The sequence below is a fragment of the Alligator sinensis genome, unplaced genomic scaffold (assembly GCF_000455745.1).
Source record: "Alligator sinensis unplaced genomic scaffold, ASM45574v1 scaffold518_1, whole genome shotgun sequence".
Classification (NCBI taxonomy): Eukaryota; Metazoa; Chordata; order Crocodylia; family Alligatoridae; genus Alligator; species Alligator sinensis.
Window position 1 is genome coordinate 695,555 of NW_005842718.1, and position 16,974 is coordinate 712,528.

The 16,974-nt window shown below is 43.4% G+C and overlaps 1 protein-coding gene across 2 annotated transcripts in view; it reads right to left on the reverse strand.

Annotated features, from left to right (window-relative positions):
- The window catches only part of EPG5 (ectopic P-granules autophagy protein 5 homolog), a 68,030-nt gene that overhangs the window by 50,554 nt on the left and 502 nt on the right, over window positions 1–16,974 (reverse strand). For both annotated transcript variants that reach the window (XM_025216263.1, XM_025216262.1), the window contains exons 2-12: window positions 16,909–16,956; window positions 12,856–13,803; window positions 9,896–10,139; window positions 8,713–8,849; window positions 7,953–8,060; window positions 7,235–7,308; window positions 5,961–6,063; window positions 5,245–5,359; window positions 4,461–4,611; window positions 2,443–2,598; window positions 1,920–2,077 (exon numbers count right to left, since the gene is read on the reverse strand). In XM_025216263.1, the coding sequence (XP_025072048.1) occupies window positions 1,920–2,077; window positions 2,443–2,598; window positions 4,461–4,611; window positions 5,245–5,359; window positions 5,961–6,063; window positions 7,235–7,308; window positions 7,953–8,060; window positions 8,713–8,849; window positions 9,896–10,139; window positions 12,856–13,803; window positions 16,909–16,956 (2,242 nt within the window). The remainder of the gene's footprint in view (window positions 1–1,919; window positions 2,078–2,442; window positions 2,599–4,460; window positions 4,612–5,244; window positions 5,360–5,960; window positions 6,064–7,234; window positions 7,309–7,952; window positions 8,061–8,712; window positions 8,850–9,895; window positions 10,140–12,855; window positions 13,804–16,908; window positions 16,957–16,974) is intronic.

Genomic DNA, 16,974 nt, shown 5'->3' on the forward strand with positions numbered 1-16,974 from the left:
TGCAAACTTAGAGCAAATCTAGTCCCAAGACCAAGTTGTGCCCAAAGATCATGTTACCAACCAGGGAGGCTCCATTTCATCCATCCGGACTCAACGTAACAAAAATGATTAAGCCTTGCACCAACTGAAGAGAACACCATTCTCTTGACTTGAACTTTACATTATTTTTGTTGATCTTGAGCCCAGTCTTTATGGCAGTTTCTGCAAGCACTGGCATTCTCCTTTCTACTACAGTATAACCTCATAAATCTGGATACCAAAAATCCGGGATTATCAAAAATCCAGCCCTTACCCCCACCACTCCGGGACTGGCCGCCACTCCCCTCCACCCCAGATGCAGAGATGGAAGCTTGCTAAGCTGGCTGTGGAAGGGCAGGCCCTATGAGGACTTTAAGATGGCTGTGATCTTAAAGTCCACACTATTCCATACCTGCCCCTCAGATGGAAAAAAATTTGCCAGCAGCCAAGATGCTACTACTTCCCTGCAGCGCAAACTGGAAAGGAATACTGGCAGGGATTCTAGGAATCTACTCATTTTCCTTCTGCAACTAGCCCTGAGAGCAAACACCTTGACGCAAAAAGGATAACAGCCCCTTTTTCATTAGTTTCTCTTTCTGACAGATGCTGAAGCACCTTGCAAATTGAAAGGCTGCAGGCAAGAATGCTGGCTTCTTTCATTCCCCCCCATAAATCAACTCCTCTGTTGATAAAACACTAATAGTGCTCCCACAAAGATCTAGGCAGAACAAATGTCAAGGAGAAAGACTCAAAGAAATGGCAGGAAAAGCAGGGAAAAAAGAAAAAGTGAATGGTGGAATCAGACTAGAAGGACAGCATCCATAATAGCCAGAATGATGAGGCACTAACATGTTAATGAAAAAAATACTGAGGCCAAGAACTAAGCAAGTTAAAAAAAAAAAAAAAAGACTGGACATTTATGCAGATAATAAGAACAGGCAAAATAAGAATAGGTACTGCTCACAGAAATTCTGGGAGGGCTACACAATGGCATTCTTTAGGACTCAGATCAGGATGAGACCTGGGGGAGGACACATTATCTTGTATCTGCCTACTGCTCTAACACCTTGCAACGTTAGCCAGCAGCCAGTGCTGGCTAACATTGCAAACAGATAGCTGAATTAGAGGGACAGTTTGGATGCAAGGTGGCAATCACTATTAAAATGAAGACTTTGGTTAAGAAGCTGTGCACTCACCCTACCTCTCAAGAAGTTTCCTTGCACATTCTAATACTTATGACCATTTTTTCTCCCTGTGCCATAAATGAGGAGGCAGGAAACAATTATTTTCATATGGTTTCTAAATGAACAAGTAGAATAATGATACTTCTCTAAGTAAGCCTGGATAAAGAGTCCTGTGTTTGTCTCCAAGGATGTAAAGGCAAGCGATCAAATTAGATAAATAAGATTAATTGGCATCAGTGAAATCATAATTTAATTTAATCATAAGAACATTTTGCCACAGAGAGGAGATGAGAGGATGACAAATCTCCATCCTACCATAAAGTCCCCCACAGCCCTGGTGGCTAGAAACATGAATCCCACATTTTAGTTCACTATTCTTCACAGGCTTGCACAATACTGAACCTGTCTTGTTTTGTTTTTTAAATGATCACATCATTAGCATTCTCCTACTTCAGCATGCCACACTTTGTGGCAACATTATACATCCATCTGGTTTAAATGGGAAGTTATGGTAACTGCTGTAGAGCAAACTGCATGAAGAGAGAACACGGCCACTTTCTTTCATATATTTTAACGTGCAGCATTCACATGGACACGCACAGAGACTCTCTTCCTTGCTCTTTGGAAAACATGCACATGGACACTGGAAGGTGGGATACAATTAAGAAAGGGTGCAGAATAGAACCAAGTGTACTCCCAGGGTTTCACAATTCATACCTTTGAGTTTCTCTTTGCAGTCAGCAAGCTGCACAGTGGCACAGAGCTGTTCCAGGTGCTCACTTTTTGCACAATGCATGATGAAGAAGAGTTTCCAAAGCATATTGCTTGATAATGTTCCATAAGGCATCTCAGACATGAACAGCCAGACCCCCAGCCTGATGGATTTGAAGTCAGGTTGAAATAATTTGCATAGTGATAAAACCCCAATGCCTGAAAAGAAGTTACAGGCCCAGATGATTTCCTCTAGCTTAGGTGCCTACACCTCAATTGGGAGAGAAGGTGCTACCATTCCGTCTCCATTAACAGAAAAATAGTAAACGCTATCAACATATTCAATCACAACTGCAGATCAAAGGCATCCACTGGGATTCTCCACAGTCTGGAAGATCCAAACAGAGTTTATTTGGCCTCACCTCCGATCACAACTTCATACCTCCTTCCCCTCCCCACCGACCTCCATCCCCTTTTCTAAAGGAGTTTTGGTGTCAATTCTCAACATGCTACACATTGGAGTTCCTACCTTTTTGCCTTCAGTACATGTAGAACAGCCCTAAGAAATAGCTCATCAAATTCCAGCTGCAGCTTCTCCACAGTGTAGGGATGCATTATTGATCCATATTGCTTATTGCAGCTGATGTATTGGGCCCAATGGTCACTCACATAACAAAGTGCCATCCTGTACAATAAGGGTTGAGAGAAAAGAATTAAATAAAGTCAGTGTATTGTAATGCCACTGCAATGCAGAAATAGTAACTTTATAATGACAAGAGAGACAAATCCAACCTCCTGTCCTCTGTTTTCTGAGTCTTGAATAAAAATATCTTACACTACTAACAGTTGAAGCCCTTCCCTCTTCGGAGAGTCTTACAGCTCAAATTCCTTGGTGTTGCACGTAAGACGGCATTTTACTAGACAAAACTGGTTAACACACAAAGGCTTGTGTCAAATATGTCCCTTCATGGGGAATTGGAGGTAAGTGAGGAAAAGTCCCTGTTCACATGTGTATATTTCTTCCAACTATACTTTTGAGCACTGCCATTAAGCAGGACCCACCCACTTGTTCCTGTTCGGCACACACTAAAGGCTGAAAAATACATGAGATGTAGCTACACAGTAATAAATACAGAAATTGCAATAAGACTGAAAGCACCACAGAGAGAGCAACAACTGTAGCTACCTTCATTTTTTTTTATGGGTTGCTGCACACCTAGAGCTAGTAAGCCATTCTCCCTTAGCATGGTCAAAGGCAGAGTAGAAATGAGTCCTAACTTTAATAACAAAGCATCATCAAACTGCTTAACAGAATATGAAGAGAAAGCAAGATGCAGCATTTGTCCCAAGATTACCATCTCAATCCAGTGCTAAACCACACAATCCAACTACAGTGCATACAGAGTGAACTAGAAGAATTGTAAAACTAAGATATAGAGAGCATTTGGCTTTCGGTTATGTTCATTGACTGCAATAATGTACAGTCTTTGAAGTGATTCAGTGAATTAGATCTAAGAGAGCTCTACACTGCAGTAGAAAATATGAAGACTAAAGACATTATTAACAGACACGATCAAAAAAATTCTGCCATAATAATGGAATTTGCCAATTAAAATTGAGGCAGTCTGATTTAAATGGCTATGGAAAGCAGCTGGGTTCTGATGGAGACCTGTCTGGCTTCCACCAGCTTGCTTGTATAGCTTCTCTACAGCCTTGGTTTCCAGGTCCTGTGGGTCCCTACCACCTTAAAAATCAGAGGGTTCAAATGTTCCAGACTCCCATGCCACCTGGTTCCTTGAACTGGCAAATTTCAAAGCAACAGGTTACCTAGGTAGCAGGTTTACTGCTCTGACCAGCATTAATCTTCAACCCCAAAAGGAAAGGCACAAATGAGAACATGACTACAAATTACATTTTATACGGTGGATTCCAGCCTCTCTTGGTGCCCTTTGGAGAGACAAACACACAAGCTCCCAGGTGTACTGTGCATCAGTAGAACTGCCAGACAACAGCCTGTTCTCCATCCACGTCCTACTTGCTTTCTCTTTACATTCTGCTCTCACTTGATGGTCTCCATGATAACAAAACAATACCTACTTCACAGGATATAGGAGCAACACTGGTGGCTCAGAAGAGGTGTATTTTTTATTAAGGAAACCCTGTGTTCCATAATGCTGTGGAACCCACCCCAGTCAAGGAGGGAAGTCAGGAACCTCTCAACTAAATACCTGCTGTTTAACTACTAGTAAAAAAGGATTAAGTCTGTATTACTCAGCTTTCCTCTCCCCTCTACTTCACCACCCCATGTTGTAAGCTGGCTGCTCGATAGGGTTTCATTTACTGAAAACAAAGGCTTCAATAACTGAACTTACCACTAAAAAGAGGTGCACTGCAATCACCTGTGTAACAACTGCATTCTCACACACAAATGAGCACACCTGCAATGTATGGCACATCTAAAAAGGTTATTTCCTTCCCTCCTATAGCCAAAGATAACAAAGAGTCTCTGCAGACTGACAACAGAGGAAAGCAAGCAGTTCCTCTTACTTGATCAGATGACCAATTCGTTTTACAAACTGCCGATAGCGTGCTCTGTTAAATGTTTCCAGCCCCACAGCTAGAAGCTCCACTAAGGAGTCGGCAAAGGCAAAGATCTTCATCATCTCCTGGGGAGTTGTTTTTTCAGGAAAATAGTCACCTAAAAAACAACCAACGTGCCAAGCCATAAGCTTCAAAGAAACCCATAAGCAAGTGAAAAATCTCAATAAGCATCAGAAGCAAAAAGGGAAGGAACTGTTTTCTGCCATCTATTTAAATTTAGTTCATGAATATCAGCATATAGATTCACTGTAAATTCTAAGTATGCACATATAAATAACCTGTATACAGTATGAGAGCTCCTGCAAGCACTCCAAGTGTCTGGACAAAGATAGACAAGAATATAACACAGCAGACAAAAACCTGTGAAAATGCAAGAGCAAGATGATATATCAAGTCACAGTCCAAGGAAAAAGAGACTGGATCTGAAAAGTGTAACCAATACTAGAAATTAAAAAAATCAATGAACAGATTACAGTGGAGGAAATCTAGTCCTCTGTGGTAAAACAGAGGATGTCTGTTAGACCCCCAACCTGTTTGGTATTTAAAATCATTCTATATTCACTATAAAGTCCACTTCAGTCATGTCTGTTTAAATAAGGTTTTTTGGAAACAAGAACTGTTTTCAACTCTGCACACAGTGCCTAGCACAAGTGTGGGACCATTTTTAGTTGACCTTTAAGCATTACCACAATAAACACAAATAATAGTGACTCTTTAGCAACTGATTCACCTTTAGAGTTAAACCCAAGAAAATGCTGAAATAATTCATTAAAAGGGAACTGTGACAAAAGGACAATCAAGTCATCTTCCAAAAGCAGAATCCAACTTGTTTCAGGATCTTCATCCTATAGGGAAAAGAAATTCAGAAAACTAAATTAGCTTTCCCCAGGAGAAAAAGATATAGTAAACAGACCTAACTACTGTACAGTCAAATGACAATCTTCTTTTGATGGAAGTCAGGGAAAGGTCATACAAAAGATACTTTGGTCATTTTCCATCACCTCATACATCCATGCTTCTATTCCCCTTTCCTATGCACTCGTATATAACAGAAACTATCAGGTATGAAGAAAGGGCTGAAATAACCATCAAGGTAAGAAAAGAAACCAGGCTGGCCTGCAATGCATAACAACCAGAAAGAAACAAGTATTCAGATCTATTTCCCTGCTATTAAAGAAAAAACACAAAACAGTATTTACAGCTATTCTTAGAACAATTATTTCAACTAGAATGCTTCAAGCAACTGAAATCACTGATGCATATCCATCATTGCAGATTCAATAATATATATTTTACAAAGGGGATAGAGGTGAAAATTTTGGTTAAACTGAAAGTCTGTAACAGAAGATCATTCCGTTTTCTACCCTCCTTGCCCCATTGCTTCACTCAATCTGTAAAATATGGATCAGCAGAAGCATTAAGAAGGTTTGTTTTCTTTTAAAGTACCTCTTCTCCTCCTTCATCTACTAATGTCCAGTTGCCAGATTCTTTTCCTGACGAGGAAGTTCTTTCATATGGCTTCATATGGCACATAAAGTCTGCTCGATTTCTGGGGAATAAAAATTCATTGCACATGAAAGTCAGTCTTTGATAAATTAGAACATTTTTATTTTAAGGTTGCAAGCTAATCATTCTTTTTCTTTTAAAAACCTTTAAAAAAACAAATACAGGAACAAGAAACTAACGAGCATGGCCAATGATTCTAGTGTGGAAGCAGAGTTACTGAGTAATAAACATGCACACCCAAGCTGGTTACAAAATTTACGGTACACTGAAACGTGTAAGATGTTATTGTTCCTGTTTTATAAAAGAGCTTATTTTCCAGAATCTGGACACACATCAAAATGTGTTCACCAATTTCCAGATCTTCAGACCCTGATATGGCTTCCTAGGCATCTCAGTAGGACTACCAAACAAGTCAGTATGCACTGAAATCAAATCTCTGACAGACCTTCAACTAAACAGAAGCATCAGATAAGTTCAAACAGACAATTTACGCTCAACTGAGACAACTTCAAAAATATCTACCATGTGTATGAGAACGGAGATTTTTTTTAAATATCTTTCATCAGATCAACTGTATAGGTGAGAAACATCTGATAAGTTTTTCGGTACAAAGCGCCCTCTCTCAGTTGGTGCCAGAAAGCTTATCTAACCTAACTCCCAGCTATACAGCAGTTGGTTCAATAAAAAATATCTTAAAAAATCCCCTTGCCACTCAGAAATTTCCTGGCTCATTACAGTTACAACACCATGTATCACTTGTACTTCCTCCTTAATACACTTAGAAAAATTCCTACAAAATTGATTCAGTTCAGTTAGTCTCAATAGCTACATTAGCCGCATCCAAAGACCCAGTGGCTTTAACTCCCATAATGCAGTACACACACAAATATGCTCCATTAAAACCCTGTAATACTTGTTCTTCTTTGCTGTTTGTTACTGTAGCAGAACACTTTGGCACCTAAAAAGGTGCAATACAAAAGATGCACTACAGGTGCAAAAGGTGCAATACAGTGTAGTGCTTATTAACTTTGTTAAATTGGAAAGAGGTCATAATAAGGGGTAAGCTAATAAAAGGTTTGGGACAACCATTTATGCACCCATTTTTACATTTATTTTGTGGGTCACCCTCTCCACATAGTTAGAAAAACTGAATTTGTTTAGTATTTATCTGTGTTTTCAGAACAAGTTTCCAAATTCACCTCTTCCACACTTACTTGACAGGAGACATTAGCAAGGCAAGGGATTGCATAAAATGAAAGACGCCTGATGGTTTATCCAAGACTTTGATCTGAAATTGAACAGAAATTTCAATCGAAGCAAATCCAACTTTCGTTTCAGTTTCCAGATAAATAAAAATTGGGTTTTCACAATATGGATCTTATCTTTAACTGTCTAACACGATTTGTGTCTCAGTACAACTGATCCAAGTTAGAAGCAGGTCAAATAAGAACAAGACAACTCCTGCCCTTAGCTGGAGATGTTGCTATGATGCAGGCTTGGGAGGACCATCTCCAACAGAAGGATATGCTAAAGAAGTTGGGAGGGGGAACACACCACTATCAAACCTTCAAAGAAAGATCTGGCTCCTTTTGGGGCTGCCTTCACCTACTAGTACCCCTGTGTGGATACAGGGAAGGGAGGGGGAAAAACTATGGTGATTGCCTCAGTTTCCCTCGGCTGGTGTTTCAGATCCTCCCCATGTGGTACTTCAGTTATGAATAAGTCTCTCCTTTCCTGGAGCAGCCAAGCGTGTGGCTAGTTCAAAGGTCTGCACCCTATTTGAGGGTTGAATGTCTCAGGACTGGTAGGGTATGAATGCCCTAACTCTGAAAGCTCTAATAGCTGGAGTCGCTAGGGGAACCAAGTACAGTCCTTCCCTCTGGATGCCAGGCCCCAGGACCTGCCCAAGCAAAGAGAATTAAACATTCACACCTGGATGAACGGAACTGCCCACTTGCTGACACCTGCTGGGCATCGAAGGATATGGTTCAAAAGGAAGAGGTGGTCCCCTGGGCAGCCCACTCTCTGCAACACTGACACCTAAATAATAAAGGGGATTTTGTCAGAGGAATTTCAACCACAGCTCCTTTACAACCTTGTTTTATAATCGGTTACCTTCTGACTCCAACACACCTTTGGTCCCTATACAGAATGCCAGATCACCAATACTTTGAAGAGGCCAACACTGAAGGCCTACTTGCTAGATAGGCAAGGTTCTTTGGGTAGATGTGATATCTTTTATTAAACCAATTGAGTACTTGGAAGAAAGTTCTTTGCAAGTTTTCGGGTGCAAATCACCCTTCTTCAGGCATAGGAAGTCTCTGCTGTTCACTGTACAAAGAATTTTATACAAATGTACTTTCCACAAGGAGTGATAGTGAAAATGTCAGATTGACATGCCTTAAGACCTCTCCCTCCAACAAGCAAAACGAGCTGAGAGACTCCCCATGTTACACTCTTCACCCAACTGGACCACCTTTGGGTTCTCCAGGCTCAAGGTCTTTACAAGGCCACTCAATCAGAAGATCAATGAGGCAGTCAATTTTGCAAGACCATTTTTAGGAATGTGGGCACACTCTGCTTATTACTGGGAAAAAGCCACAAAACAAATGCCAGTTACATTATCAGAGATAGGCGGCAGGACTCAGTCAGCTTTAAGAAAACAACTGCAACTCCATGCACTCTCCCTTACCAGCCTCTGCAGCCAAAGGAGAAGATCACTCTGGAATTGGGGATCATCGACAACTCTACGCATGAAACTGAAGAGGACACTGATGCATTCTTTCAAGTGACCCAAGTCTGCAGAAAGATTTTCTGGGTGCTTTGGAACTGAAAACCAGAAACAGAATTAGACCTCCTACGCCACCTTTTAGAGCCATGCCATCTTGGTTTGAGGGAAACAGATTGTTTGTTCTCTGTTCCTCTCTGCCTATGTTGTATACAAGGTATTCAGATCTACACAGCTCCTTTCTCAAATTATAGTTTAAAAAAATATAATTATTAAAATGATTAGAAAGCAATTTCTCAAAACAAGTATCATTTTCCCTTTCAGGAAAGGGAAACTTCTGTACCTTCCCTCCCCCCCACCACTGAAGCATGTCATTTTCTCTATAAGGATATGGTGTTAATAGGAAGACATGAAGGAAAATGAATCTTCCTAGCTCAGAAAGATTGGACAAGACTAACTTGGCACTTTTTTTCAGAAGGTGGCGGATTTTCTAGACAAAAGAAAATGCTGTAGACCTTACCTTAGACTTCAATAAAACATTGGTTGTATCACGTGTTACATCGGAAAGTACAGTATAGACTAAAAGGGTGATTACCCCGAGCATGGTAAGGTAGATAAGAAACTGGATAAAAGGAAGTCAAATGCAAATTACCCCCCACCACTTCAGTGCAGCTGGCACTGTCAGTCTTCAGGCTTCCCTTTCCTCGTCCCTAAAGGTATGGCTAGAAAACCCAATTGCAGGATCCCACAGCAAGAGGACCTGGGAGACCTGGCACCAACAGTGCAGCAGCTGGGGGTGAGGAAAGACAGTGCAATGTGCAGGGGGTGGGGTCTGGTACAGCCCCATCACACAGCATGGTGGGGGGGTGCCCGTGTGGTACAGTGCAGCACAGCATGCAGCTACAGCCTGTAGCCACTCAGACACTGGACAGTCCAGACCTAAACGGTCCTTTCCAGTCCTGTGGTCCTACACAAGTGAAACTAGTGGCACCGCATGCATGCGCACGCACGCACGCACAATCAGTTCTGGCATGAAGGAAGAATACTCTGAAAGACAGTCCAGCCACACAACTCCAGAACGAAGACTCAGCTACAGTATTCTGCATTTAATGGACATCATAGGCTGATCCCCAGATCACTGACACACCTTGCTCTTGCTTCTGAAGAGCCACAGATCTCAGCAGGGAGGAGCTGTTGAGCAATCTGTAGATATAAGACTCCACCTGCAGGCGGGACAACACTGAAGTGTACAAGTGCAGCGCAAGCGTCTGATGTATGTGCTCTGCTTTGGCTTCAAACAATCTCTTTAGTTCTCCCAAGACACTTTCATTCATCTCTACTGTCTGGTAGCGATGATGGCCTGACACTCTGCATTGATCTTCACACACACCCTGCAAAGAGAAAGAGGTTTACATGCACAGGATTTTTTTTTAGTGTTCTTATAAGAAGCTGTGCTTACACACAGCTTTTTTGCTACAGATTTCAAACTTTTTTTTCAATATTATACTCATTTCAGAAAAGAAAGAAAGAAAGCAAGCAAGCAAGCAAGCAAGCTAAGATCCATTCTTGAAAGCCGATTCTGATTTTGGCTGTCCCACTTAATTTTCAGTGGTGGCTGACACAAGAGTGGATGGGTGCCCTTTGCCTCTGAGAAATCAAGCCCTGCAAACATTCCAGTACTCAAAAATTAGGATAAATTTGGGTCTGACTTGTTCAAGACCAAGCAGTGAGTTAGTGGCAGAGGTAAGAACAGATAAGGATTAAATCCCTTTATTCATAGCTTCAGACCCAATCCAGTACAGGGCACCTGCTTCTTAACAAACAACAAATTTCTATGAAGACCCAGAGCCTCTTTTAAAGCTACAAAACGCACCCAAATACTTACAGTGCTTTGCTACACTTCAGTCCTCGGTATTCACATTAACCTGCCATGGCATAGTTTAAAACTAGCTAAACAGCACTCCAACTTTTTTCAAACTGAAAAAATTGACTGGAGCCTCCCTCTATTACATCGCTAATTCTTTACTAAATTAAAGCATTCTGCCCATGTCATTCTTTCATCCAGCTATGCAGTAAGCCTCAAAGCATGCACCAAGCCAGTCTGATTTAGACCCATTCACACTACCTGTGGTAATTTGCATTAGCTCATTAGAGCAGAAAATCATTAATTTTAATTGGTATTAACAGGGTATAATTGTTCTGTACATATGCGATACACTCTGTCCCAAATGTATTTTCCTTGAATTAACTTCTTGGTATCAAGTATGCGTGTGTTTCTTTCCCTCGCGTTTGCCTGTAGGCAGCCTTATCTGCACATAGCAGGATCTGAAAAGAAGCTGTAAACCAACTGGTTCAGCTAACAGTATGATAAGTAATCAGGCTGTGAGGATATTAGGAGTGTAAATGAGGCACGCTGAACATAAATACAAAATGCAGTGTCAGAGCAAACCCAGTATTTACATGTCTACTTACACCAATGGGGCTCAACCTTTCTGCCCCATGGGCTAGATGTGTAGTGTCCAGCCTGATTGTGGGATGGAACTGGCTGGCAGGCTGGAACTGGTGCACAGAGCAAGCGTAGCAGGGCCCCGATCTGAATGTGTGGAGGGAAGGGTAGGGGCATGGCCTGGCCCGTATCCAGCTGCCAAGGCAGGGGGACAGCAGGATAGGAATTTGGCAGAGGGGGAAGGATGGCAGTATTAAATTACCACGGTTTCCCTGCCACCAAATTTTGTAATCTGTGAAGAGCCCTAACTTACACAATATCCCTCTAAGGACCCTGTCACATGAGACATTTATCACGTATCATTTCAATCGTAGTAAGCATTACTGTGTTGTAATAAACGTTGGTGCATTCTGAGTAGCTGCATAGTAATGCTTACTCTGATCTCAGCCTGCTCTGTACAGGACTGGAGAAAGCTGGGCCCAAATGCCCCATCACCCCACCACTGCCCCTAGAACCAGGCATGATAGCTCACAACATATCTGCCCGTGAAGACATACAACCCCTACACCCAGGGCCTGTGCCCTCGCAGCCACATGCCGTGCCTAACCCCAATACCACAATGGAATCTCAAATCTGCATTATCTCCACAGAGCAATTCAATAGCTGAACATGTGTTACTTAGCAGGCTCTGGAGATACTCCTCCCATGGACTGTCATAAGTTTGCTATGATATGATCATAACACATCTTACTGCCTGAATGTGCAGACATTGTCACTTTAAGTACAGTAATCTGTCATAAGGGTAACATGTGGCAAACCTCTAAAAAGAGAATGGCACCTTTACAGTTAGACCCTCCTGGGTTTCTCCTTCTACAACAGGAAGAACTGGAGAGAACTCACAGCCATACAGCTCAATCCATGAGAGAAATAGTGAAGGCTGTTGCATGGAAGAGGCTTGGGCATCCTGGCCAGCACATCATCTGTGCTTGCTCTGGGCAGAATCTGATGGCACAGCAGCATGAGCACCTCTACCATCCCTGCTACAACCTCCACTACTCTTGAATGTCTCCAATTTCTCCTTGCATAGCAAAGGGCCTATACAGTCAAACCTTGCATACCAATGCACAGCTGGAACACCAACTTATGGGACAGGGCTGTCCCTGGGATATACAGGGAAAATAAAAACCCTCTACCTCCAGTGGCAACTATGGAGCCACAAAGATACTGCAGATCTAGAGTAACAGTCTATGAAAATGGGCATTATCCCTCCCTTCCTCCTATGCTGAAAAACTAGATTGCATTGTTTCCCCACAACCTCCAAAGCAACCAAACCAGTTCCAGTGCATATGGAATGAGGGTGACAAAAATTATCAGGATAGGCAGAATTAACATGGCTACATCCAGGAGTTTTAGCATCATAGGTCACCAACAGGGAATCCTTTGCTAAGTTTAAATCGGGGGGGTACACAGAATAAATATATCTATGTAATGAACATGACTTAAAACAACTAAGGGTTTATTTTCCTTCTGCATGAAGGAGAGACCAGTCAAGGTCACTCTCTCTGTACAAACACACTGAAATATCAAACATCCACATTCAGCAGAGCATACACCTAGGACAACAGCCTTGCTGTACTCAAAAGCAATTTCAGGCACAACACCTGGACAGATTGCTGCTCCTCCTTAAATGTCCATAACCTGCTCTTGGCACTTTGGCAGTCCGATGTCATAGCCTGTAGTCCCGCCTCAGCCAACAGCAGCTGCTTCCTGCAGCGCAAATAGTTCAGGAGCAATTCATGAAACTCGTGTCTCTCCTGGTGAGCAACGCTCTCAAATTCTTCCACGTAAGAATCAACATTCTCCAGCCACGAAAAGGGCTCAAAAATTTTCAGTTGCTCTTTGGTAAATGGCACCAGTTCTGGTTCAGTTAGGATCTCAGGATACAGCCTTTCGCTACGTAACAGTGGTTTAACAGCAATTATGGTTGGTTTTTCATGGGACAATTCAACTGACAGGTCTGGATACAGAGTTTTCAACTTTGAGTGTTGAACACACTCTTTGGCTTCTTTGCAAGGCTGAGACACGGCGGCAGGTAACTCCTCTGAAGGATGGGCAGCAGGTTTTTTAACACCTCGTGCCTTCTCAGTTCGTCCATCCTGAATAATTCCCACCAGTATCTGCGTGCCAGTGGCACTGGATTGAAAAGTGCTGGCTGACAAGACACAGTCTGTAGATTCATTAGCAGCTATTCCCCTGAAGCTCTGGGGTTTGTCCAATTTACTGCCAGCATTTTCCTCAGGGTCCCTCCTGCATTCCTCATGCAAAGGAATGGCTTCAAATTCTTTCCTGTGGGTTGGAGACCCTGGTTTAGCTGTCTGGGATCCTTCCTTTGCCAAGGTTAACGAAGCCAAGGGAACATCAAACACATGATTCACATTCTGTCCATCCTCTGCATCATCACTGAGGCGAATTTCCGTAAACTCTTCAGCATGTTCCACCTGTGCTGCACTACCATGAGAAGACACTTCTTCATGTCTGGCTGGAGCAGGGATGAAGACGTCATCCAAATCCTGTTTCCGGGGCTCTTCACTACACGTTTTCTTTTTTTCCTAGAAATAAATTAACAGGACATGTCAGGCGTCTGGCACAAAGGAATGAGTAAGCAAAACATCCAGCATCTGCCCTACACTGCAGGAAGCCTCCAGCCTACACTACCAGGCAAAGTGCCACACTCTTAAATATAAGAAATGCACACTTCAATTAAGAGGTATGCCAACTGTAGTTACCCAGCCACTCTTTTCAATTAATGCGTCCATACTATGGAATTCAACTAAGCGCACAGGTATGAGTAGATAAGATTTCCACCCGCCATCCCAAAGGTAGCAAATATTACACACAACTTTCAGTGCAAAATTTGTTACAATTTGTACTCAAGACTAAATAACCTAGTCCCTCCAGTTTTAAATCTCCTACTGGAATTCAAATTTTTATTTAGGGAACAGTTATGCAATGCTAATAATTCATATAATAGGAACATGGAAAACCCTAACTTTCAGTCCCTACTGTCCCTGACATCCCTCCTAAGCCTTTAGCACTGCCCTATACCTCAATGGGGAGCACAGTTCCCTGACATTTTCTCACTCTTTTCTCCCACACACCTGATCTCCAACTGGGGTCTGCAGACTGAAAACAAATTTTAAAATATTGATTCGGACTGTGATAAGTTTGTGGCAACAGACTACGTTAAGAATTTATTTTCATACACCTAAATTTGGAGCCGATATCAACCTTGCAGGGTCCATCTAACTAACACCCACTGATTCCGTCAGGCTACCCATACTGCAGCAATCTGACCAGGAATTATCCAACATAAAACGGTCAAAAAGCTGAATAATAATAGACATGCTAGTTTCAAATTAAGGGTTCTCCTTTAAATAACCACTAGCTCTTACTGAATGGAGGGGTTTATGCCTCTGAGGATCCAAACAGCTATGCTGAAGAGTGGTTATGTTACCTCACTGCTGAAACACAAGTATGCAGAGTGTTCACACCAAACAAGAACAGAAAGTGATACAAGTATCCCTTCCAGAAGCTGAAATCCAGGAAGAAGACGAAATGTAGAGTGTGCAACTGAGGAAATGCCAGGAAAGTTTGCTGATGCAGTTTATTATGCAATAAAACTCGAGAATCATCATGTGACAGAAGTCACAAAAGGAAGGCCCAAAAGACTCTCAATCCTTGCAGAGCAGCAGGAAGAAAAATGAGGCAACTACCACAAGGAATCAAGTTTTCAGCACTTATTAACAATTTCACACATTCCTTAGTCAAGCAAAACCACATATCAGCTGCTTGATCAGGCCTCAGATAAAAACGACTTCAGGATCTGGGCCTCAAATGACCTAGTATGTTTGCTTTCCCCAAACCCTTTGACTTGAAGCAGACTCGCAGCCGCTTTGCAAGAACAAAACAGTTTGCTTTTGTGTCCTAGGGGTCCTAAGGATCTGTTTACTTACAGTCCAACATCCAACACCCTGTACACACCCAGGACAACAGGCTGCCTGTCCGTGATGCTCACAACTGAAAGCTCCATCGCACAATCTTTGTTCACGTGAACTCCCATTGTCCCGTATTAGTGTATACAGATAGAAAGATAGATAGATACCTCTATCTATCTGTCTAACCATCCATGAGCTATCTATTTATAAAGCCAACTAGAACTTCATCCAAGAAATGGCTAAAGCACCAGGCATCGCACTGAGACACCCTCTGCTGTTTCAACTGGAAACACAGAACACCTTCTTAATGTGCGCTTGTACAGTACATGCTGCAATGCAAGTGGCATTCCCAGGCACTACTGCAGTAAGCAACTATACGTGACAGGGGCAAGGAAAAGACATCAGTAATTGCAAGAGGGAGTGTAGCTGAGTGAGCTGGTTAGCATTCCTGTTGGATACTTGACGGGTATAAGTTCGATATTAGGTTGATTACTGCTGTGTGAAAGATGGACTTAAAAGGAGAGAGACAGTGACTGGTATAAAAGATTATGGGGGACTGCGCTAAGCATCAGGGGCTGCATGGAAGAAGGCGTAAAGATGGGGATGAAGGGAAGATGCATGTGAAGCATGGAAGAGGAAGGCTGTGGTACACCACAGCACTGCGCGCAGCAATCCCAAAGCCATGAAACGCAAGGAAGCCACAGAGGAAGATGAAGCAGCTGCTTAGCGGGTATGGGGTAGGGCTGTGTGGATGGCTGCTGGCTTAGCATCACTGCTTATTAAATTACTACTAAGCCAATTCTCACCATCTTATCAAAAAAAATATAGGCAGCGATTAAGATTCACGCTTGCCCAGACTTCATCTCCCCAGCGACACCCAGCAGCTTTGCCACCTCGCTGCGTTTCGTTTCACATTCGCAAGATTGCGGTTGCTCAGCTTTGCCCGTCGTAGCCTTATAAAAAAAGCCGTTCCCAAAACCCTCAGACTCAACTTCGCAGTTTCACAACTGAGCCTCGTATTTCAGCTCGGGGTCAAAGAACGCTGCCTGCCCCTCGACGACCCCCGCGGCTCGGCCGGGCCGCAACCACAGCTGTCCCCGACACGAGACAGCCCCAGCTTACGCCTGCGATAGCCCAGGCTGAACACAGCCAGCGAAGGGTGCTACAAAGCAACACTTACAACGCTCCTGGTTAAAGGCGAAGCACCCCTGTGTCCTGTGCAAACTGGATTGCGCGTCTGACTTTACACCTTGCACCCGCTTACCCAGGGCGTGGGTGTCAATATGGATCCCCAGCAGCATTGTCACTGCACGAGGAGGCTTGTAACGACCATCCATTGGCATCCTGTTTGTCAGGTCGTCGCCACAATGAGCTCAGTATATAATTGATAGCATCCGGATTGCAAAAAACCCTACGGCTTACACACCGAGCGCAGGAGAGACGGTCTTAGCAGAAGGGGAGGGCTGGGGGTTAGACCACAACCGCCCCGTCCCGCAACATCACTTCCGAACGGCCACACGGGGCCGGAGCTGCCTTTCGCCCAAGTGCTCGTCCTCTGGTGGCTATGAACAACCCCCCCGGGTAGGGCGCTGTCAAAAAAGAGCCATGTCTGTGTGGCTTTGGGAAACGCCAGAGCCTGGCCCCGCCCGGCACCCGCGCGCCATGGACAGGACAGGACAGGCCCGTCCCGTCCCGTCCCCTCCCCCGGCAGCCACGCACCTTGGCCTTGCTGCGGCCGGACTTGGCGCGGGCCCGACGGGCGGGCCGGACCGGCCTCCCCCACAC